General features: G+C 37.4%; 1 protein-coding gene across 1 annotated transcript in view; it reads right to left on the bottom strand.

The window, feature by feature from the left end:
* Positions 1–24,140: 24,140 nt before the first annotated feature.
* The window catches only part of LOC150063185 (ATP-dependent translocase ABCB1), a 48,816-nt gene continuing 47,790 nt past the window's right edge, over positions 24,141–25,166 (bottom strand). Inside the window, exon 25 of the mRNA XM_090332868.1 lies at positions 24,141–25,142. Coding sequence (XP_090188994.1) covers positions 24,936–25,142 — 207 coding nt within the window. The 3' untranslated portion in view covers positions 24,141–24,935. The remainder of the gene's footprint in view (positions 25,143–25,166) is intronic.

Genomic DNA, 25,166 nt, shown 5'->3' with positions numbered 1-25,166 from the left:
ATGAAATATCGTTCATACCTTCTCCTTCTTCTACTCTGTTGTTTCATTGATCTTTATGGTAGTTTAATAGTTTTCTTCCCAGGGTTGCTTCTTCCTGTGGGAATGTTCCTCTGATTGCATAGGACATTGGATCAGTGAGATGGTTTTGGCTAGTCTCAGTAAGCAAGACCTGGAACAAAGGAAATGAATCATGAATATTGAAGTTCATTGCTGCTATCAATAAAATTTATGCCAAAAAATCATTAAATTTCCCTCCATTTAACCTCTAAATTAAAGGAAATAGAATACACACACACACACACACACACACGTGCACGTGCGTGTGTGCGCACGTGCACACACCTTAGTGACATTTTACCAAAAATTCTTCTCCCACATAGGTTATTAAAGGCAATTTATTTATTTTGTATATCTTATCACTCTAAATTTCTGTTTAAATTTAATCTTCAGTAGATATAATTTTTTTTTTGCCAGTCCTGGGCTTGAGCTCAGGGCCTGAGCACTGTCCTTGGACTTTCTCAAGACTAGAGCTCTACCACTTGAGCCTAGCACCACTTCCGGTTTTTTTCTATGTATGTGTTACCGAGGAATCGAACCCGGGTCTTCATGCATGCTAGGCAAGCACTTTAACCACTAGGCCAAACTCCTGGCCCCGAGTAGATATAATTCTTTTGCACATTTGCTATGGCTTGCCTTTATAATTTCCTTGATGTACATAGCTAAGACTAGTAGTCATGAAGTCTATTAAAAAAGGTACACTCATACCTCAGGTGGGCTTGCATGGTACTGTATCTGCTAATGAAATGAGCCCTCAAAGAAACAATATAAAATTATGCATATTCATAGTCATGTATTTAGTCGATCAAAAAATCACAAAACATAAATTGTATGTGGAATTATCTTATTTCGTGTTATCAGTTTTGGTGGGCCTCTTTGTGCAAAGGAATGAATAGTCTGGGATTTACAGGGAGAGCTGATAAAGGATGTAATAACAGGCTTAAGTCTTAAAGACTCCTTTCCTGACAATTTTACCTTGCTTCTACATTTGTAAAAGACTCTACTTTAACTTTCAACTCTAGTAGCTTATCTGCACATCCTTGTTCTTGAGCAGTTGTTTATCAGCTATTTATTAGTGATCCATTGTTATAGTAGTCCAAGTAGAATAAGACAAACAGTAACTTATGTTGTTACCTAATGACTTCCCATGAGTTCCCAAACAAATTATGGTTGACTCAGTCTTCATTCTGGACATGAATCATGCCTTTAGGTAAATGCTTCACGCCAGCCATACCAATCAGGGATGAGAGAGTCTGCAATCTGTCACTCACAGCCTAATTTGTCTGTTTCCTCTTTCTTGACTAGAGCTAAAAACAGTTTATACAGTTTATTCATTATTTATTTATTCATTAAGCCATTGGAAAAATGAATATATATATATATATATATTTTGCCAGTCATGGGGCTTGAACTCTGGCCCTGGATGCCATCCCTAAACTCTTTAGCTCAAGGCTACTGCCCTACCCTTGAGCCACAGTGCCACTTCTGGTTTTCTAATGGTCTTTAGAGCCTAGGCTAACATTAAACCGAGATCCTTAGAACTCAGTCTCCTGAGTAGGTAGGATTATAGGTGTGAGTCACTGCCCCCAGCCTAGAAATATTTTATAATATGTGAAAGTTATGTAAAATTCCCAGTCTTAAGAAATCAAGATTTAATGGAAAAAAATCTTATATAGTCTCTTATGTTACTGTTATTGCTAACCTATTGAAATTTATGGGATTGTGAGCTAGAGCAAACCCATCCTCCTTTGAAGCTGTTGTGCTAAGGTATTTTGTCAGAGACATACAGCTGTCTCTTATGCCATCTTCTTGAAAGATTTATAAATCGTCAGCAGGTACTTCTCATAACCCATTATAAGAAATCAGTTTTCTCTTCCCATAATCTTTTTAATTATTTATTTTGTTACTCCTAGATCATCTTCATTTACTCATTGACTTTTTGTGGAAAATGAATATTCCCTCTGAAAGAGGGAATGAAAATTCACCGGGATGAAGTGCATCATCCCGAGCCAGAGAAAGAATGCAACATGAGCCTAGTGTGAAGGCCAAAGCAAATGACTCATCTGTGGTAATGATAATAAATGACCACAGTATCTTCACCATTTCTATGTAACTGATTTTTAAGAGTGAAGGACATGCCCGTTTTAATGTTAGAAACATTGTATGACTATACCAAAACTTACTTCATTACATTCAATTTCTGTTTAAAAATCTGTTAGAGCTATACAAATTCTTAGAATAGATCATTTTCGAAGAGTTACATTTGTCATTTGTCTAGTACTGACTCAATAACCACAACCTGGGTGAACTCTATAATGAAATAATAATAACTTGGAGAATTAAGCGACTTATTGACTTATAGACCTTCCATAGTCCTAAGTGATTTTTATACCTATTCAATGACATGCCTCATTAACTGTCCTCTCACTTGGTAATCACTGGTATTTTATATGATGGATATATTTGTATTTCACTTGGAACTTAGGCAAATAAAATTCAACCAATGATCCTCAAGTGTTAAGTGCATAAAGGTCTAGTTTTAGTGACAACTTTTAGACTTGAACTAGTAGACTAACTGCCTAGGTTATCTTTTGGGTGCTATGAGAGTCATTTCTACGAGAATCTCCTTTAAGATCTTCTAGTACAGTGTTTCAAACTCCGTTAGAGAAGCATTCCTCAGAGTTAATCACTCTCCTCTATCAATGTAAGTCTACCATTTTAAGAGCAAAGAGAATTTTTAAATAGATGACAGAACTAAGTGGGAGAGAAGATGAGAACAGATAAGAATATAAGAATTACATTCAACCAGTACGGAAAGCAGTATGGCAATTCCTCAAAAGACTAAACATGACCCAGCAATTCCACTACTTGGCATTTATACAGCCGTCCAGATACAAGGGCATACTAAATCCACTAGCACAATGATGTTCATTGCAGCACTATTTACCACAGCAAAGATATGGAACCAACCCAGATGTCCCTCAGTAGACGATTGGATCAAGAAGATGTGGTATTTATACACAATGGAATTCTATGCTACCATCATAAAGAACATCACCCCATTTGTAAGGAAATGGAAAGACTTGAAAAAAATCATATTAAGTGAAATAAGCCAGACTCAAAGGAACATAGGCAGACTCAAAGGAACATAGGCCCAATAGTCTCCCTCATCTGTCATAATCAGTTGAAACTTTGGGCTCTCCTAGCAAAGATTTACAATAGAACAAAACCTAGATACTTAAGGCCATATAGAATGACCATATAGAAGGACCTCCAGGATATAGAAACAAAAGCCATGTAATGAGTGATTATTGTCATTAATGTGCTGTTACTTCTCATCTCTTTTGCTGTCCCTTGGTTATCTCATATTGTTACAGTATTTCACCTTGTTATCTGATATATTGTATATATGCTTATTTGTTTATTTGAAATAGGATAGGGAAGAAGGAAAAACAAGATGAGGGTTGGGGTTGGGGGAAGGGAAATGGGGACCAAGACATGAGAAAGGTTATCAGTGTCTGCGAAGTAATGCATCTTCTATTTGGTGAATATAATGTAACCCTTCTATTAATTACAATTAAAATATATAGAAAAAAGATTAAGAATTAATCTTGCCTTTTATTACAGTTTACAAAGCTGACTACAGATAGCTTATTCTTTTGTTGTTCCTGCTGTTGGTCATGGGACTTGAGCTCTGGGCCTGGGTGCTTTTCCTGAGCTCTTCAGCTCAAGGTTAGCATTTTGTCAGTTTAGTCATAGTACCACGTCTGGTTTTCTGGTGGTTGATTGGAGATGAGTCCCACAGACTTTCATACCTGGGCTAGGTTTGAACCACAATCCTCAGATCTCACTAAGACTTCAAGTACGAGCCACTGGCACACGTCCAGATAGTTTATTTTTATAGACAAAAATCTGTTTGACATGACTTTCATAAACAATACAATTTTACTATTGTCAAGAATTGAACACAGGGCTTTGTTGTTACTAGGCAGATATTTTACTGCAAGCAGTCCCCTTTTGCATTGGTTATTTTCAGGATAGGGGTTCTAATTATGTCTAGACTAGCCTAGGCTGTACCCTACTACTTGCACTTACTGTATCACTGGGGTTAGCAAATGCCTGTCCTTGTGCTTCCTCCTTACCCGAGATGATGGGCATACATTGCTGGGCCTTTGGTTAAGATTATCTCAGCACCTTAATGAATCATTCCTCCCACTGTGGCAAGGACTTCAACACTGATGATATAAAAATTGATACGTATAAAGTTCCATAAGCTGTACATGTGCACACCCAGTCATTTTTTAATTTTTATTGTAATTAATAAAAGGGTTACATGATATTTGCCTGATAGAAGGTGCATTAATTCACATACATTGATACCCTTTCACATGTTTGGTACTCATTACCCTCCCTCCCACCCCCCACCCACCCCCCGTCTTGGTTTTCCCCCCTTCCCTATCAAATTTCAAATAACCAAATACAAATAAATTCAATATATCAGATAACAAAGTGAGATACTGTAACAATATGAGATACCCAAGGGACAGCAAAGGAGATGAGAGATAACATAGTACATTAAGGACAACAATCATTTGTTATATGGCTTTTGTTTCAATATCCTGGAGGTCCTTTCAATTAGCTTCATACTATATGGCCTTATGTAACAAGGTTTTGCTCTATTGCAGATGTCTGCTAGTAGAGCCCAAGGTTTCTACAGATTATGACAAATAAGGGAACCATTGAGCCTAAGTTCCTTTGAGTCTGGCTTACTTCACTTAATAGGATTTTTTTCTAAGTCTTTCCTAACAAATGGGTTGATGTCATTTTTTCTGACAGCAGCATAGAGTTCCATTGTGTACAAATACATCTTGTTGATCCACTCATCAACTGAGGGACATCTAGGTTGGTTCCATATCTTTGCTTTGGTGACTAATGCTGCAATGAACATTGTTGTGCTAGTGGGTTTAGTATGCCCTAGATTCTGGATGGTTGAGTAAATGCCAAGTAGTGGAATTGCTGGGTCATAGGGGAGCTCTATGGTTAGCCTTTTGAGGAACTGCCATACTGCTTTCCATAGTGGTTGAACGAGTTTGCACTCCCACCAACAGTGTAGTAGTGATCCCTCCTGGCCACATCCCCTCCAGCATCTGTTGTCATTCGTTTTCCTGATCCTGGCCATTCTAGCTGGAGTGAGGTGGAATCTTAGAGTTGTTTTGATTTGCATTTCTTTTATGACCAGAGATGTTGAGCATTTCTTCATGTGTCTATAGGCCATTTCTGTTTCTTCTTCAGAGAAGACTCTCTTTAAGTCTTTGGCCCATCTTTTAATGGGATGGTTGTTTTAATGGGAGATTAGTTTTGGAGTGATTCAATTTTTTGAGTTGTTGATATATTTTAGATATGAGGCCTTTGTCTGTTGTTTGGTTGGTGAAGATCTTCTCCCACTCTGTAGGCTTCCTGATTAATTTACTAGCTATGTCCTTTGCCATACAAAAGCTCTGCAGTTTAATGCAGTCCCACTTATCCAGCCTTTCTCTGATTTGTTGTGATTCTTGGTCCTTATTAAGAAAGTTTCGACCTGTGCCAAGGAGGACTAGTGTATCTCCTATTCCTTCTTGTAAAGTTTTCAGTGTGTCAGCTTTTACCTCCAGGTCTTTGATCCATTTGGAGTTAATTCTAGTGCAGGGTGACAAAGGGATCCAACTTTAGTTTTCTGCAGGTGATTAACCAGTTCTGCCAGCACAACTTGTTGAAGAGGCTGTCTTTCTTCCATTCTATTTTTTTGGCTCCCTTGTCAAAGATTAGGTGGCCATAGGTCTGTGGTTTAATATCTGGGTCCTCAGTTCTATTCTATTGGTCTTCAGGCCTGTTCTTGTGCCAGTACCAAGCTGTTTTGATAATTATAGCCCTGTAATAGAGTCTACAGTTTGGAATTGAAATTCCTCCAGCGCTGTTCTTTCTGCTAAGAAGTGTTTTTGCTATACGGGGTCTTTTATTATTCCATATGAAATTTTGAATTGCCTCTTCTATTTCTTTAAAGAATGACATTGGGATATTGATGGGTATTGCGTTGAATTTGTAGATAGCCCTTGGCAAGATTGTCATTTTCACAATGTTGTTTCTTCCAATCCAGGAGCATGGGAGGTTTTTCCATTTCCTTAGTTCTGCTTTAATTTCCTTTTTTAGGGTTTTAAAGTTTTCATCAAAAAGGTCCTTTACATTCTTAGTTAATCTAATTCCTAGGTACTTTATTTTTTTCGAAGCTATTGCGAAAGGAGTTGCTTTCCTGACTATTGCCTTGTTCCTCTCACTGTTGGCGTAAAGGAAGGCAGTTGATTTTTGAGGGTTAATTTTATAGCCTGCTACTCTTCCAAAGTTTTGAATCAGCTCAAGGAGCTTGACACCCAGACATTTTAAAGGGAAAAATTATAATAGGACACAGATTGTTTTATTTTTATACTTTTTAGAAACAAAACTGAACGTACACATTTAAATGACTACTATTATTTTCAGTATCCAAGGAAGCTGTGCACTGACTTGGTGATGCCTGAAATAATGTGAAATTCTTTTAGATTTGTCTTCAGAGAGTACAGAAATGGGCCTTCAGTTGAATGTCTACAATAGTAGCCAATTTTGCCAGTTACTGTTAAAGAAACAAGAGACAACCCAGTGTAGATGTTGAGAACAGGGACTTGAACATCAAACCAATTGAGCTCAACTGCTGGTTACTCTTTTTCTTTTATTACTTATATTTTTTGAGATCAGACTTTGAATTCCTGGGCTCAAGTGATTCTCCTTTTTCCATCTCCCCAAGTTTCTGACACTTTCCTCCCTGGATAAACAATGGTCATTTAATCTTAGACAATTCAATTCCTCTACATGAATCTGAAAATTCTCTTTTATAAAACAAATTCTGAATGGAAAGCAACTGGCTTGGTACCCAGAAGTCTTAATCAGCAGTGTTTACATGTGTTATTCTTCTTGATATCATGTGAGCATTTTACTTAAGAGCTTTGGTTAAAGATGAAACATATACTCAAGAAACAGGAGGACTGAGAGTTCAAGGGCAGCCTGTGCTACATAGTGAGGCCAATTTTGAAATTAAATTAAAAGGGAAGGGCTACAAACAATGAGAAGTATTTTCATTCAAAAAATTGCTTCTGAAAGCTACGCCAAATGGGGTGTGCAGTAACTAGTGAATTGGAGTTATCTGAGTCTGTATCTCATTAATCATTACCCTACTTTATAACCAGGTCCTTTACCCTCAGATATCAACACCATGGAATGGGTGACATAAAAATAGCATTACCTTAGATGGCTTTTTTTGATATAACATGTCTCATTTAATTTTTTAAGTTGTATGATTCAGAGTTTGAACTCCCGTCATCTAAAGTGCACTCTCTTGAGGATAAGGTCAGATCAGTTCAATGAGCCAGTGTTCACTCATTTTATTTTTATTTTTTAAGATAAAACATCTATTCAAGTACATGTATTGTCAGTAAATTACAAGAAAATAAGCATTCAGAAATGCCACATAAATACAATAATGACATTCTAAAATATTTTCTAGCTCCCATGTTACATCTATGTGGCAAAGCAGCCACAGTGTGAGAAAGGCAGACTCATTTGGTCCTTATCATCAGCTCAACTTTTGTTTTAAAGTTCTGTATTTTTGCAAACGATATGCCTATTTAAAACATACTTCTGTAAGTGACATTGTTCTAAAAAGAACAAAGCATAGTTGACTATATCACATTTTGCAAGTCGAACTAAAGTTAGGGAATATTTTAATTTTCTTTTTTGGAATTCATTCATTGATTCAACAATATTAACTTATCACCTAGTAGTTGATGGGGCAGGGTATATATCTGTGAACAAATTTAAAAAATCTCTGCTTAAGTATATTTGATGGAGATGATAGGCAGAAGGACAAAAACATAATAAATGGTGTAATATATTGAAAGGTGTCAAGTTTGGAGGAAAATGGAATAGGGGAAGGACATTGAGAGTATCAGAAAGAGAAAGATTACAATTACAGTAGTATGGTCAAGAGAACATCTTCTTTTTATTGGCGAGTTGATGTATAAAGGGGTTACAGTTACATTCATCACACAGTGGGTACATTATCTCTTGAACATTGACACCCCTTCCCATGTTTTCTCCCACTTTCCCTCCCCCACCTCACCCCACTCATCTTGTTTTTCCCTTCCCTTTCCTATTTCAAGTAGATAAATAAACATATATGCAATATCAGACGCCGAAGTCAGATACAGTGACAACCTGAAATAAACCATAAGGGGAAATAGAAGAGAAAAGAAATAACTTCACATAGTACATTAAGAACAACAATCATAAAGATAAACCTCTTGTTTCCATATCCTGGAGTTCATTTCACTTAGCCTCATCTTACCATTTAGTAGGGGACAGAAATTTAAAATGTTGAAAATAATTATATAGTGCTTCTTATAAAGTTACTTCTAAACTGTGGTTTTCACTTTAGGATAGTTCCCATGCTTGAATTTCTCTCTACCTTAATAGATGCTCCAGCTTGTAAGACAATACAGAGATCAAATTCCTTTTTTATTGTCAGTCCTGGGCTTGAGCTCAGAGCCTGAGCACTGTTCGTGGGCTTTCTCAATGCTAGAGCTCTATCACTTGAGCCACAGCACCACTTCTGGCTTTTTCTATGTATGTGGTACGGAGGAAATGAACCAAGGACTCCATGCATGCTAAGCAAGCACTCTACTACTAGGCTAACCTCCTGGCCCTTTAGTTCCTTCTTTATAATGGACCTCTGAAATTCTGAAGAACTTGACCAAAGCTACACAGTCAGAAAGGGTCACAGTAACAGCATGCATTTCTCACATGGAGCTTGCTGTTCTCCCTATCATATGAAGATGAAATTTCAGTATAAGGATTTCAGAGGGGCTAATGTGAGACATATGTTATAGATGTAAGGGCGATCCTGTTCTCTAGTTTGTCTCACTTCATGTCAAGTTTCTCTTTTCTGACATCACTTTTGCCACACAGGATCATTCTAATGGCCATTCTTCAGAATCTAGTAGTGGAAAGGCTGGAGGTTTTTATGTCTTGCTAGTGTCCTTGGGCCAAGTATGAAGTGTTCTAAATCCAATGCATTGTGAAAAATTTGAGAATAGTCAAGACACATTATTCATCCCAAGTTAAGTGTCAAATATAAAATATTAATGCTGCATTAAATAAAATAATTTAAAAATCTGACCCAAGTATGAATGACTATAGCTCAGGAACACTGAGTGGGCGGCAGTCTATCCTGAATGATGTTCCACTGGGAAAGTGGTTACATGGACTCTTATACTCACCATATAAAATGAAGTCATAAAAATAACTTTTTAATTTTATTGTTGGAAGCATCAGGTAGAAAGATAAGGTCTTCATATATTAATTTTTTGACAGTCCTGGGGCTTGAACTCAGGGCCTGGGCACTGTATTTGGACACTTTTTGCTCAAGGCTAGCACTCAGCCACTTGAGCCACAGCACCACTTCTGGCTTTTTCTGTGTACGGGGCACCAAGGAATCAAACCCAGGGCTTTGCACATGCTAGGTGAGCACTCTAGTACTAAGCTACACTCCCAGCTCAGTTATAGTGCTTTTTTTAAAATTGTTTTTTATTGTCAGGGTAATGTATACAGGATGTACAGTTACATTTGTCAGGAAATGGGTGCACTGCTTCTCAAATCTTGATACCCCTTCTCATGTTTTCGTCCCTCTTTCCCTCCTCCACCCCCTCCGAAACATCTTGTTTTCTCCCTTCCCTTCCCTATTTCAAATAAACAAATAAGTGTATATACAGTATAACTGGTAACCACATGAGATTAACAATAACTGGAAAAGTAGAGAAAAGAATAACTTCATTGAGAACATTAAGAAAAATAATCACAAAGATAAATCACTTGTTTCTTTTTTTCTATATTTTATTGTAATTAATAGAAGGATTACATTATATTCACCAGATAGAAGGTGCATTACTTCACATACATTGATACCCTTTCTCATGTTTTGGTCCCCATTTCCTTCTCCCCACCCCGACCCCCCCCTCTCACTTGTTTCTATAACCTAGAGTTCATTTCATTTAGTCTTATCCTGTATGACCTTATGTTCATAGGTTTTGAGCTATTATAATGCTCTGCTAGGAGAATCTTAGATGTGTACTAATTATTCCAAATGAGGGATGCCATGGAGCCTATGTTCCTTTGGGTCTGGCTTACTTCACTTAATATGATTTTTTTCCAAGTTTTTCTATTTCCTTACAAATGGGGCAATGTCATTCTTTCTAATCATAGCATAAAATTCCATTATGTATAAGTGCCATATCTTCTTGATTCAGTCATCTATTGAAGGCATCTGGGTTGGTTACAAATCTTAGCTCTGGTAAATAATGCTGCAATCCATTCACAACTTACTTGAGCTAATTCAAATCTTTGGAAAGTAGCAAGTTAAAAAATTAACACTCAAAAATCCATGGCTTTCCTGTATGCCAACAAGAAGAAGAGCGAGGCAGAAATCAGGACAGCAACTCCTTTCACAATAGTCTCAAATAAAACTAACTTAACTCAGGATGTAAAGGACTTTTATGATGAAAATTTTAAAAACCTGAAAAAGGATATCAAAGCAGAACTAAGGAAATGGAAAAAAATCTCCCATGCTCCTGGATTGGAAGAATTAACATCGTAAATTGAATGGCTACCCAAACATTCAATATCCCAGTGTCATTAGTTAAGTAAATAGAGGAAGCAATCATATGGAATAATAAAAGATCCCCATTGCAAAAACAAACCTTAGCAAAAAGAACAGTGTGGATGAAAAATCAATACCAAACTTCAGACTCTATTACAGAGCTTTAATAATCAAAACAGGTTGGTACTGGCACAAGAATAGGCCCGAGAATCAATGGAATAGAACTGAAGGCCCAGATATCAACCCATAGTGCCATGGCTACCTAAACTTCAATAAGGAAGCCAAAAAAATAGAATGGAAAAAAGACAGCCTCTTCAACAAGTGGTGCTGGGAGAACTGGTTAAGCACCTGTAGAAAACCAAAGCTGGATCCTTCTATGTCATTCTGCACCAGAATTAATTCCAATGGCTCAAAAACCTTGAGATAAAAGCAGATACCCTCAAAACTTTCAAGAAGGAATACATTAGGACTCCTTGGCTGAGATAGTAACTTTCTTAGTAAAGGTCCAGAAACACAACAAATTTAAGAAAGTTTGGGCAAATGGGACTGCATTAAACCGCAGAGCTTCTGTATGGCAAAAGACATAGTAAGCAAGATAAATAGAAAGCCCACAGAGTGGGAGAGGATTTTTCACTAACCCTACAACAGACAAAGGACTCATATCTAAAATATACCTACAGCTCAAAAAATTGAATCTCTCACAAACAAATCCTCAAAGAAACAACCATCCCATTAAAAGGTGGGCTAAAGACTTAAAGAGAGACTTTTCTGAAGAAGAAATAAGAATGGCCTATAGACATATGAAGAAATGCTCAACATCTCTGGCCATAAAAGAAATGCAAACCAACTATTTACCATAGCAAAGATATGGAACCAACCCAGATGCCCCTCAGTTGATGAGCGGATCAACAAGATGTGGTATTTATACCCAATGGAATTCTATGCTGCTGTCAGAAAGAAGGACATTGCCCCAGTTGTAAGGAAATGGAAAGGCTTAGAAAAAAATCATATAAAATGAAGTAAGCCAGACCCAAAGGAACATAGGCTCAATGGTTTCCCTTACTTGTCATAATCAGTAGAAACCTTGGGTTCTCCTAGCAGAGATTTATAATAGAGCAAAACCTAGATATATAAGGCCATATAGTATGACGCTAAATGAAAGGACCTCCAGGATATAGAAACAAAAGCTATACAATGAGTGATTGTTGTCCTTAATGCACTATATTATCTCTCATCTCTTTTGCTGTCTCTCGGTTATCTCATATTGTTACAGTATTTCACCTTGTTATCTGATATACTGTATACATGAGTATTTGGTTATTTGGAATCTGATAGAGAAGGGGGGAAAACAAGATGAGGGGCGGAGTTGGGAGAGGGAAATGGGGACCAAGACATGAGAAAGGGTATCAATGTATGTGAATTAATGCACCTCCTATCTGGCAAATATAATGTAACAGTAAAAGTATATGGAAACAAAAGAAAAAAGAAATGCAAATCAAAACACTCTGAGATTCCACCTCACTCTAGTTAGAATGGGCATAATAAAGAAATCTGATAACAACAGATGCTGGCGGGGATGTGGCCAGGAGGGATCACTACTACACTGTTGGTGGGAGTGTAAACTCGTTCAATCACTATGGAAAGCAGTATGGCAGTTCCTCAAAAGACTAAACATAGAACTCCCTCATGACCCAGCAATTCCACTACTTGGCATTTAACCAATCACCCAGAAACAAGGACACACTAAAGCCACCAGCACAACAATGTTCATTACAGTGCTTTTGTTGTAGGTAAAAATTATAATTAAAAAATATATGAAAAAATTATTATAAGGTATGTGTGTGCATGCATATATGCGTTCGTGCGTGCACAAACTAGCACAGGCAAGTGAGCGTGCATGTGCTAATAATAGGTCTTGAATTCAGGGCCTAGGCAATGTTCATTTAGGTTTTTTTGTTGTTTTTTTGTTTGTTTTTGTTTTTGTTTCTGTTTTCTCCAACCTGGCGCTCTATCTCTTGAGCTAGAGAAGATATGGCTGCTTTTGAACCACAGTCCTCAGAACTCTGCCTCTGGATTGGCTAAGATTACAGGGGTGCGAAATCAGTGCCTGGCCCAGCACTTTTGGCCCTATCATTTACTCGTGCCCAGTCACACTCATTTCCTCCACACTAACAAGCTATACTTGCAGGTGTAGGCTTGTGAAAATTCTAACCATTTCCTCCAGAGAAACAAAGGTTGTAGCCCTCCAGATCGAACTGTCAACACTTTTTACTCTTTGTCTGCCTATGTCCAGCACAATTAGCCATCAAGGATCATGGAATTGATAGACAGCATTTACTCTGCCCTGTTTTCTGAAGAAGAGCTCCTCTCTTCCATTTAAACTTTTTCATATGGATCCTTAGAGGGTGTATGTTCTTTGAGAACAGAATGAGATATGATTAAGTAATCAGAAAGGGATCAATATACCAAAAGGAGCCAGAGAACAGGTACTACAACGATCTGGGTAGATTTTGTGAAACATCTCAGTCCATCATCACCCTGGAGTTATTGTTAGCCATCACTGAGGCTACTTCTTGGTGGAAGAACCAATGGCCCTCCATCAGGGACTTTCCGTGCACTCACAGCTAGCCAGCGGCCTTGTAGACAATCCATTGTAACTGCAATTACATACACTTCTCTCTCCTCAAATTGCTAACTTACCTGTGAGGGCAGCTTATTAAATAAAGCACTTCCTCTCCCCTGGAATTCCCACCCATTTCTTAGAGATCTCCACAGTTCCATACATATCCTTAGCATTGTCACTAAACCCTATTCAAAAAAGTATGGAAGACCCCAAGTACCTGGTACACTTGACTTCTTGGGTAAGCCAGTCCTACCTTTGTCCCCTGTGGAGACATATTTTCACTTTCAGTGTGATAAATTTCACCCTGTTAGCATCTTGACTATGCCCACCTTGAATTCTGTCTAGTGAGACCAAAAGCCTGCCATTCATTCATCTCTTCCAACAAAGCCACAATTGTAATAAGATGTAGTTAAGGCCTCCAATTGAACTTTTGTCCCTGGGGGTGTGGTATAGTCAATTCTTCTTCTAGACAGGATGTGGGCTATGTGTTGTACCCTAACCTGTGAGAAGCAGGATATGTGGTACAATAACTAACTCATCTGGTGACTATTTCTGGCTTGTCTCTGCTCTACGGTTTCCTTTCTTCCTGTCCATCCCATCTTATTCAGAAGAAACATTGACATTCAAAGAAAGGACATAGAGAAAAAGATTTTTAAAGCTATGAGGGGAAATGAAAAAAAGCATCACAAGGGATGATCTGGGTTATAGCAAATGCTGAGCAGGAAATTCACAGCTCTTAGTACACTCATAACAAAAACAGAAACAGCTCATGCAATTCACCTTATTATGCAACTAAAATTGCTAGAAAAACAAGAACAAACTAAACCCCAAACTACTAAATGGAGAGAGATAGCAAAAGATTGGGACAAAAATTAAGCAAGTAGAAACTTTTTAAAAAATCAATAAAATTGACAGACCAGGGCTGGGAGTTTGTCCTAACGGGAGAGTACTTGCCGAAAGACCCAGGTTCAATTCCTCAGTACCATATACATAGAAAAAGCTGAAAGTGGTGCAATGGCTCAAGTGATAGAGCTGCAGCCTTAAGAAAGCCCAAGGACAGTACTCAGGCCCTGCATTCAAGCACCAGGATTGGCAAAAAAAAAAAAAGACCACTAGTAAGACTGACAAAGAGATTAAAATCAATAAAAGTAGTAATGCCACAGGAAACCTTACAATAATCATCCAAAAATCCAAATGATTACAAATGACTACTTTCAAAATCTGTACTCAAATATAAAGGAAAACCTAGGAACAGAGGAACATTCCTTAAAATAATAAAGGCTGGGGCCGGGAGCATGGTCTAGTGGTAGAGTGTTTGACTAGCATGCACGAAGACTTGAGACGGATTCCTTGGTACCACATACACAAAAAAATGCTGGAAGTGGTGTTGTGGTTCAATTGGCAGAGCGCTAATCTTGAGCAAAAAGTGTCCAAGGATAGTGCTCATGCCCTGAGTTTAAGTCCCAGGACTGGCAAGGAAAAAAGAAAAAAAAATATGATAAAAGCTATATATGACAGCCCAGTAGTCGACATACTGAACTCCAAAACCATTTCACTTAAAATCAAGAGCAAGGCAAGGATGCCCACTCTCTGGACTCCTCTTCCACAGAGTTTTGGAATTCATAGCCCTAACAACCAAGCAATGAAAGGACACAAAAGGCATTCAATTAGGAAAAGAACAAGTCAAACTATCCCTATTTGCAGATGACTTGATCTTATGTAAAAGAACCCCAAACACTCCATTCCCAAGCTCTTAAAACCGATCAACCATTTGAAATGGTTGAAACAGCAAAGTAGCAAGATACAAAATTCACCTACAAAATCAGTAGCCTGTCTGTTTGCCAACAATGTACCAGCAGAAAGGGAAATCATGAAACAAAAACCCTCCAATAGCATCAAAAACAAAACCCTAAGAATAAACCTAAGCAAAGATATTAAAGACCTTCATAGTGAAAACAATAAAAATTTGAAGAAAGAAATCAAAGAGGACACCGGGAAATAGAAAGACCTTCTACATTCATGGGTGGGTAGAATCAATATTGTGAAAATGGCTGTATCACCAAAACTGATATGCAAAATCAAGCTAATCCTTATCAAAATCATAATGACATTCTTTACTTAGATAAACAACACAATCCAAAGGTCATATGGAAAAACAAGAGATCTAAAATATCCAAAACAATTCTAGGAAGAAAGAAAGAGGCAATGAAGGTAGAATTACAATATGAAATCTCCAGCTCTACTACAGTGGTATAATAATAAAAATAGCTTCGTATTGCCACAAAAATGGACCCAAAGATTAATGGAACAGATTAAAGGACTCAGAAATAAAACCACACATTTATGGTTATCTGATATTTGATAAGAGAGCCAATGACATATCATGGGAAAAAATAGCCTCTTCAATAGCTGGTGTTGGAAAAGCTTGGCATCCATATACAGAAAATGACAAGCAGATGCCTGTTTGTCACTATACACCAATATCAATTCCAGGTGGATCAAAGACCTCAACATCAGACCTCAAACTTAGAATAAAGAGTAAGAGAAACACTATAACATATAGGCAATGGTAGAAACGTCTTAAAAAAAGAGCCTCAGGGGCACAACAGATAGGATCCCACTTGATAAATGGGATAGCGAAAAGTTCCTGCACAGCTAAAGGCATAGTTACTAAACTGGAAATACAGTCATAAGATTGGGGGAAGCAATTATTAAACAAAGGCCTAATATCCAACATATACAGGAGCTCAAGAAACTAACCCCTCATAAACTTAATACACCAATTACTAAATGGGGAAGGGAGCCTAAGGAAAGACTTCTCAAAAGAAGAAGTAAGAATGATAAAGATACACGAGGGGGCCGGGAGTTTGGCCTAGTGGTAAAGTGCTTGCCTAGCATGCACGAAGACCCAGGTTCGATTCCTTGGTACCACATACATAGCAAAAAGCCAGAAGTGGTGCTGAGGCTCAAGTGGTAGAGTGCTAGCCTTGAGAAAGTCCAAGGACAGTTCTCAAGCCTTGAGCCCAAGCCCAGGACTGGCAAAAAAAAGAAAAAAAAAAAGATACACATGAGAAAATGTTTGTCATCCGTGGCCATAAAGGAAATGTAAATTGAAACAACTCTGAGATTCCATTCCCAGTTAGATGGGCCACCACTGTAAATTTGAACAACACATGTCAGCAGGGATGTGGGGGAAATAAAGGGGCCTATTGCACTGTTGATGAGAATATAAATGCCACAGCCAAAGTAGGATGTGACCCATGGGACAGTGACAAAATTCCATTCAAGAATCTTAAGTCTGAGGAGGATGATACTTAAGGGGATGAGAGGCAGACGAGTACCAAGACTAATGGTGAGTAAATATCAACATGATACCCCAAGTGTTTGTGTGAAAGGGAAACTGGGTAATAAGGAGATGAGTATAACTGAGCTACATGAGTGGGATTAGAATGATGGAAGATGTGACACTGATCAACAGACACTACTCATAAATACACATATTGAAAATGAAACTCCTTTGTCAAGCCATGAAAAGAAAACAAAGCTAAAAAATAAAAACTGAAAAAGAACCTTAAGTTTACAGTTCAACTTTGTGAAAAGTTTCCCAATCTATTCCAATGACATGGTCTAAATTGGAACCTAAACTTAGGGAAAAAAGTCATCTTTCTACTTACTCTTTCATTAGAAGATCATGAACATATATGATTTCCTATAGAAGCAACAAGAACGGTCTCAGAACACTTAAGCTCTTAGATATTGATTTTCATAAAGTTTTAATCAAAATAGAATTGCTATTTGAAGTGACAAAAGCAAAAAATGACACTAGAATATATTTTTAGCACATACAAACTTAAGTGTTGGATCATATATAGTTCTTTGGCACTAGTTTTGTGACTGATGACAAGGAGTAAAACTTCATTTTTGATTTTGTGAAACTGACAATACAGGGTTTGAACCCAGGGCCTTGCTTTCTTGCTTAGACATTTTGTTCAAGTCTGGTGCTCTAACACTTGACCCATGTCTTCTCTTCTGATATTTTACTGGTTAATTGGAGATAATATGGAATTTTCTGATAAGGCTTACTTCAGACCTCAAATCTTTGCCTCCTACAATTATAGGTGTGATCTACCAGCACAGACAAAAAAATAAATAAAAGATAAACTCTGGAATGATTCAAAGAAGACCTTGTAATCAATATGTAAAAGCCACCGGGCTACAGTTTACAATGTGTGCTAGTTTATGACATTTTAAAGTTCATTCCTGACCTTATAATACACTAAGCCAAATAAGAATACTAGTCAAGGCTGATATTTGTTGAGTAAAATAAAATAAAGCACATAGAAGTATAAAATTCAGACAGTTGGTACTATGCCTCAATCATACAATCATAGCTATAGGTGACGGAGATTGGTAGATTATGGTTCAAGGTTAGTTAGCCCAGGCTCACTAAACCTTCAAAATAAGTTCCTGAGACCTCTTGTCAATCTTTGACTGGGTGCAGTGGTATGCATTTGTCATATCAGCAACATGAAGATGCCAGAAGAGTAGGATCACAATTTAGCCTGGCCAAGGCATGGAGACCCTATCTTGAAAGTAATCAACACAAAACGGGCTGAAGTGTTGGCTCACAAAGTAGAGCTCTGCTCTGACAAGCACAATGCCCTAAGACAACCAACAATAACAACAACAAAACAAAACCCAAACAAAAAGTGTCAGCCACTCAACCCCTCAGTATTTATAATTACTACTGGTTTTTCTTTATTTCTTACTTTGTGTCCTCTGTTACACTACTTTGGGTTATTCAGGAAAAAGCCCTGTTGACTTTCTGCACTTTTATATTTCTTTAATGCTTGTGCATAGAATAGAAAGTTCATTGATTACAGATAAGATCACAAATAAAATAAGGTTTGGCAGTGTACATAGCTGCTAACCATTAACAAGAGGCCTAAGAATTCAGAAGGCAAAGCTATTGCTTCTGATTTCCATCTCTTTCATATAAATTCCATATGGTCAGCCAGTTCCCATTCTATCTGTTAGAAAGACAAATCTGAGTATGAAACCACTCAGTGACACCCAGTTGACTAAAAAGTAGTCTGAATTCCTTTTCATGTCACACCACAATGGATTGTGTTGCTTGTTTCAGTCTTCTCTCTATATCCACTGTTCTGTCATGACCCATCAAACTGCAGCTCCAAAGTGCTCCATGTTTTATGAGTGAGACATTGCTAATGCCATACTCTGTGCTTGGACTAGAGCCCTTCCCAAACTCAATATTTATTTGGTAGGTCTTTCTTCCTGGACAATTGTGCCCAAGGAAGTTCCCTTTGGTATTTAATTGTCTGATTGATGTGGCTATATGATGAGAGAACTTGTTAAGGTGTTAGAAATTACTGGTATCCTGGTTTATATTTTTACGAATCTTTGAGCATCTCTAGGGATGATGGAGAATTATTCATTTTCTGTAATCACACTATAATATCCAGAATATGTCTTCAACAAATAAGGAGTGACTGAAATAAAAACAAAAAGCTGAGGATGGAGACAGGAATCAAGGTGTATATCTATAGTCTCAATCAGCCCTGTCTTGGGAGATGGAGGTAGAAGAATCACAAGTTTGAGGCCAGCAAGGGATCATAGAGATATGTAAAATGTGTCTTTCTGTGTCTGGTTTATTTTGCTTAGCAAAATAAAACTGTTTTTCAAATTACAGAATTTCAGTCTTCTTTGCAGATGAAAATACTTCATATTATGTGCATATGTATAAATTAATTTATCCATTCATTTGTTGATGGCATCTAGACTAATTCCATATCTTGACCATTGTGATAAGTGCTTTGATTAACATGGGTATACAGGTATGCTTTTTGTATGGTGATTTCATTTCCTTTGGATATATAGCTCTGAATCATATGGTAAATCTCTATATGCTGTTGTCCATGGTGGATGTAGTAACTGTCTTTTTGTCCTGCCATCTTACTGACTTTCTTCTGCTTTAAGTATAGTTTTCTTTTGTGCTCTGTTGTACATCTTTGCATCATTTCAATGGTTTATTTGGGCCGGGAGTTTGGCCCAGTGATAGGAGTGCTTACTTAGCAATCATGAAGGCCCAGGTTTGATTCTTTGGTACCACATACATAGAAAAAGCAAGAAGTGAGACCGTGGCTCAGATGGTAGAGCTCTAGCCTTGAGAAAGCCTAAGGACAGTGCTCAGGCCCTGAATTCAAGCCCCAGAACTGGCAAAAAAATCCCACTTTTAGTGGTTTACTGTACTGATAAAGTTTATTATACATTTTTCTCTTGTGTATCAGCTCTTTCTGTCTTCCTCTTCTATTTTATTTGTTTTAGATTATTGAAGTTTTTTTGTGCTCTGTTTTTTTTTTTTTTTTTTTTTTTTTTTTTAGATAGGTCTCTGTGTAGCTGACATGGAACTTACAATATAGTTCAAACTGTTCTCAAAATCATACTACTTCTACTTCAGCTGCAGAAGTGCTGGGATTACAAGAGTAATTACTCCATAGCTGGCTCTTTATGTATTTTCATGCTAGAAAGTTCTTTCTTTTGATTCTGGACAGAGAGCTGTCAATCATATTTTGTGAGGTTTCAATTCCCTCAGCTTTGGATTTTCTTGGAAGGACTTCAGATATTCTTATTTAGATGCTCTTATTTTTATCTTGAAGGATAGATCTTCTGGGTATAGTATTTTCCTTTAGAATTTAGAACACCACCTCCTGGACTATACGGTTACTATTGCTGTTAGGTTAATAGGAATATCCTTAAGTTTGGCTTTGTGCTGTTCTTTTGCAGTTTAATTAGAGCTCTCAACTTGTCTTCTCCTTTTGGCTTTGGTAAACACCTTTTATGGTTATGTCTAAATAAGCACCTATCTTGGCCTTCCAAGATATAGATGTCCATATATTGCCCAAATCCATAAACATTTTCAGCTATTATTTCATAGAAGAAAGTTTCTGTGTCTTTTCCCGTATCCATCAACTTCAGATACTTCAAAAGTAGATTTATTTATTGGGGCTGTTTGGCCTAGTGATAGAGTGATTGCCTAGTGTGCACAAAGACCCGGGTTCAATTCTTCAGTACCACATACATAGAAAAAGCCAGAAGTGGTCCTGTGGCTCAAGTGATAGTGCTCTAGCTTTGAGAAAATCCAAAGACAGTGCTCAGGTCCTGAGTTCAAGCCCCAGGACTGGCACACACGCACACACACACACGCACGCACACACACACAAAAGAGCAGATTCATTCCTTCCTTTAATGATATGTCGATGTTCTCAAAGGTTATAGCTATTCTCTTGTCCTCTTTTCTTTTACTGTCTGACTGTGATACATCAGAGAACCTGTCTTAAAGTTTAGATGTTCTTTCAGTTACTTTATTTTTAAATTTTCTATTTATTTATTTGTTTGTTTTTGCCTCTTTTTTATTGTAATTAATAGAAGGGTTACATTATATTTGCCAGATAGAAGGAGCATTACTTCACATACATTGATGCCCTTTCTCGCGTTTTGGTCCCCATTTCTCTCCCCCACCTCCCCCCCTCATCTTGTTTTCCCCCTTCCATATCATATTTCAAATAAACAAATATACATATATCAGATAGCAAGATGAGATATTGTAAATGTATGAGATAACCAAGGGACAACAAAAGAGATGAGAAATAACAGTACATTAAGGACAACAGTCACACCTTATATGGCTCTTGTTTCTATATCTTGGAGGTCCTTTCATTTAGCGTCATCCTATATGGCCTTATGTATCTAGGTTTTGCCCTATTGTAAACCTCTGCTAGGAGAGTCCAAGGTTTGAGGCCAGCAAGGGCTACATAGAAATATGTGAAATATGTCTGTTTGGTGGGTCATGGGGCTTGAACTCTGGCCTGGGCGCTGTCCCTGAGCTCTTCAGCTCAAGGCTACTGCCCTACCCTTGAGCCAAGCCACACTTTCCTTTTTCTAGAGGTTAATTGGAGATAAGAGTCTTAGGTTCTTTTGTGCCAGGGCTGCCTTTGAATCTTGATCCTCAGATCTCAGCCTCCTGAATAGCTAGGATTAGAGGCGTGAGCCACGCTGCCCGGCTCATCTTTCAGTCATTTTAGTCAGTGATTCACATTCTCAGACATATTTTATTTTACTTAATGAGTATTTCAGTTCTAAGTTTTCCTTGTTATTTTTTAGAATATAATTTCTAAATTTTTTCACTTGTCTCATAAATTGTTTTCCTAATTTCATTGCAGTGTCTGTCACTTTGAATCTGTTACCATGTAGTCATTCTTTTGAGTTTTTTTTAATCAAGATTTTCAACTATACACTGTTATTAGAGTTACTGGGTTATCTGGAGGATACATAATTCCTTGATTTATCATTTTTCTAGCAACTCTATGTTCATAGTTATGTATCTTTAAACATCATTTGTGTTCCTCTACCATTTTTATAATCTGATTTTGTGGCAACTGATTTTCTTCAGAAGCTGTATCTCAGGGTATCACTTTGGTAAGCTATATTCATGCTGGTTCTAGTTGAATACCACAGTTTAGCAGTTTAGTCTCTTATAATTTCTTTGTCTATCAACAGTTATTTGTGTGTAATGCATAGTAGCAAGGTAAATGAGCACGTTTGTGGCCTGGAGCTTGTGATTTTCAAACTTATTTACACTGCCCTGAGGCTGTTTTAAAATTTCATAGTCAGAGTTCAGGTTTTACGGTCGTTTATTTTCATATGATTTATTTAGATTCTTGAGACATTTTAAATATCCATAGATCAGGAAGATCAACTTTGAAAAAGACCAATATCTGGAAAAAGTGAATCCTTGTAAAAAAAAAGAGTGTATATATATATATATAGGAATATATATATAAATAAAAAGAATGTATATATATATATATTTCTTTTTTTGTCAGTCGTGAGGTTTGAACTCTGGGCCTGGGTGCTGTCCCTGAGCAATTCATCTCAAGGCTACCACCCTACCCCGTGAGTCACAGCACCATTTCCTGTTTTCTGGTAGTTAATTGGAAATAAGAGTGTCACGTTCTTTAGTGCCACCATGATCCTCAGATCTCAGCCTCCTGAGTAGCTAGGATCAAGGCATGAGCCACCACGCCTGGCTGAGAATTTATATTTTTTTTTTTTGCCAGTTGTGGGCTTGAGCTCAGGGCCTGAGCACTGTCGTTGGACTTTCTCAAGACTAGAGCTCTACCACTTGAGCCTCAGCACCACTTCCGGCTTTTTTTCTATATGTGGTACCGAGGAATCGAACCCGGGTCTTCATGCATGCTAGGCAAGCACTTTAACTACTAGGCCAATCTCCCGGCCCAGAGAATTTATATTTTTTAAGTACAAAAATATTTAAATCCATTACAATCCCTTTATAAAAATTAGTACAAAATGAGGGGCACATTTAAATAATGCATACTAAATAATGGTACCTCACCCCAGATAGCCAATCATACTACCAATCTATGTGGTAGGTTTGAAGGCTAGAGTAATATGGAAATTTAAAAGTCAAAGAAACATAAAGTCTGTAAGAGTCAACATGAAAAGTTAAAAGTATGAATATTTTTAAATGTTTAGATGGGTGTCGAGCCTTAGGCTTCTAATTGCACCTATATATCAGGTTTGTGGGTAAGGGTGGATGGATGACAGACTTAAAATAGTGCAAAGCCAGGCACCAGTTGCTCACATCTATAATCCTAATTACTCAGGAAGCTGAGATTTGAGGATCATAGTTCAAAGCCATCCCAGAAGGAAAGTCAGTAAGACTCTTACCTCCAGCAAACTCCCCAAGCAAAGTCAAAAATGGAGCTTTGGCTCAAGTGGTAAAGCACTGAACTTGAGCAAAAAGAAGCTTAGGGAAGGTCTTGAATTCAAGCCCCAGGACTGTGACACACACACACACACACACACACACACACACACACACAGAGCAAATAAGGGCTAGAGGCATGACTTAATAGTTGAGTATCTGCTTAACAACCATAAGATTTTATGTTCAAACCATAGTATTAAAGTAGATGAACAAACAAGATATTAGCTATTTTCTCAAAAATCAATGGGTTTTTAAGAAATACAGTTATATGATCCAGCAATTCCACTACTTGGCATTTACCCAACCATCCAGAATCTAGGGCATACTAAACCCACTAGCACAACAACGTTCATTGCAGCATTATTCACCATAGCAAAGATATGGAACCAACCTAGATGTCCCTCAGTTGATGAGTGGATCAACAAGTTGTATTTGTACACAATGGAATTCTATGCTGCTGTCAGAAAAAATCCTATTAAGTGAAGTAAGCCAGACTCAAAGGAACTTAGGCTCAATGGTTTCCCTCATTCGTCATAATCAGTAGAAACCTTGTGCTCTACTAGCAGAGATCTGCAATAGAGCAAAACCTTGATACATAAGGCCACATAGTATGAAGGTAATTGAAAGGACCTCCAGGATATTGAAACAAAAGCCATATAACGAATGACTGTCGTCCTTAATGTACTATGTTATCTCTCATCTCCTTTGCTGTCCCTTGGGTATCTTGTATTGTTACAGTATCTCACTTTGTTATCTGATATATTGAATTTATTTGTATTTGGTTATTTGAAATTTGATAGGGAAGGGGGGAAAACCAAGACCGGGGTGGGGGATGGGGGGGAGGGTAATGGGTACCAAGACATGTGAAAGGGTATCAATGTATGTGAATTAATGCACCTTCTATCTGGCAAATATCATGTAACCCTTTTATTAATTACAATAAAAAAGAAATACACAGTTATATATATTATATACATAGTTCAGCACTACAAAGGTTTAAATTAATAAGGGCCTTTCATTTGCTAGGCAAATATGCCTTAAGGAACCAGACCTCAGCACTTTTGCTTTAGCTATTTTTTTCAGATAGTCTTGCTCTTTTTGCCTGAGGCTAATCTTAGACCTTGGATCTTCCTCCCTACAACATGTATTTATCTGGGATTTCAGAAGTACACCAACATGCCCAAACTCTATGTTTAGATGGTATAATTCTGAACTGTAATCCTCAAAAACTCTGCCTCATAATAGTTTTAAGCCTAAACTACTTACCATATTCCAATTAGAAGGATATATACATTCATACACATAACTTCCAATCTTACAAAAGTACAATTTTATTTTTGGCAGTTTAAACGAACATTTCAATATTTTTGCCACATCTATTCTTTTATTGTACATGCGTTCTTTCATCTTACCAAGATAATCAGTTATATGACAAATGAGACAGTATAAACAAAATCATACACTTTGTCAAAAAAAATCTATTGTAAATTATTTTATGAATTTTATAATGCAATTAAAAGTATTATTTCCCCAGTTTGATGATATTTATATTTATTTTCCAAAACTTATAAAGTCTCTGAAGATCCTGAACTTGATGAACTCTTCAGTTTGGCAGGAAATGCTAAATGGATTATCTATCTAATCCAATAAATGCTTGCTTTCAAACAGTGACTAAATGTCATAATAAAGACCAATATTTAAAATAATATTTAATCTCTCATGCTAACAGTTCACTGGCGCTTTGCTCCAGTCTGGACACTGACCAAAGTAAAATAGATGCCTTTCTGTGCCAGCAGCTGTTGGTGGGTGCCATACTCCTGGACTGTGCCATTCTGGATCACCACGATCAAGTCTGCATTCTGGATGGTGGACAGGCGGTGAGCAATCACAATGCACGTGCGGCCTTCTCTGGCTTTGTCCAGGGCTTCCTGCACAACCTGTCCCATGATCATACAAGTTAA

Source organism: Megascapheus bottae, chromosome 5 (assembly GCF_031878675.1).
Source record: "Megascapheus bottae isolate mThoBot1 chromosome 5, mThoBot2.hap1, whole genome shotgun sequence".
Classification (NCBI taxonomy): domain Eukaryota; kingdom Metazoa; phylum Chordata; class Mammalia; order Rodentia; family Geomyidae; genus Megascapheus; species Megascapheus bottae.
Note: the sequence above shows the minus strand (reverse complement) of the source record. Positions and strands in the feature narration are given on the sequence as shown.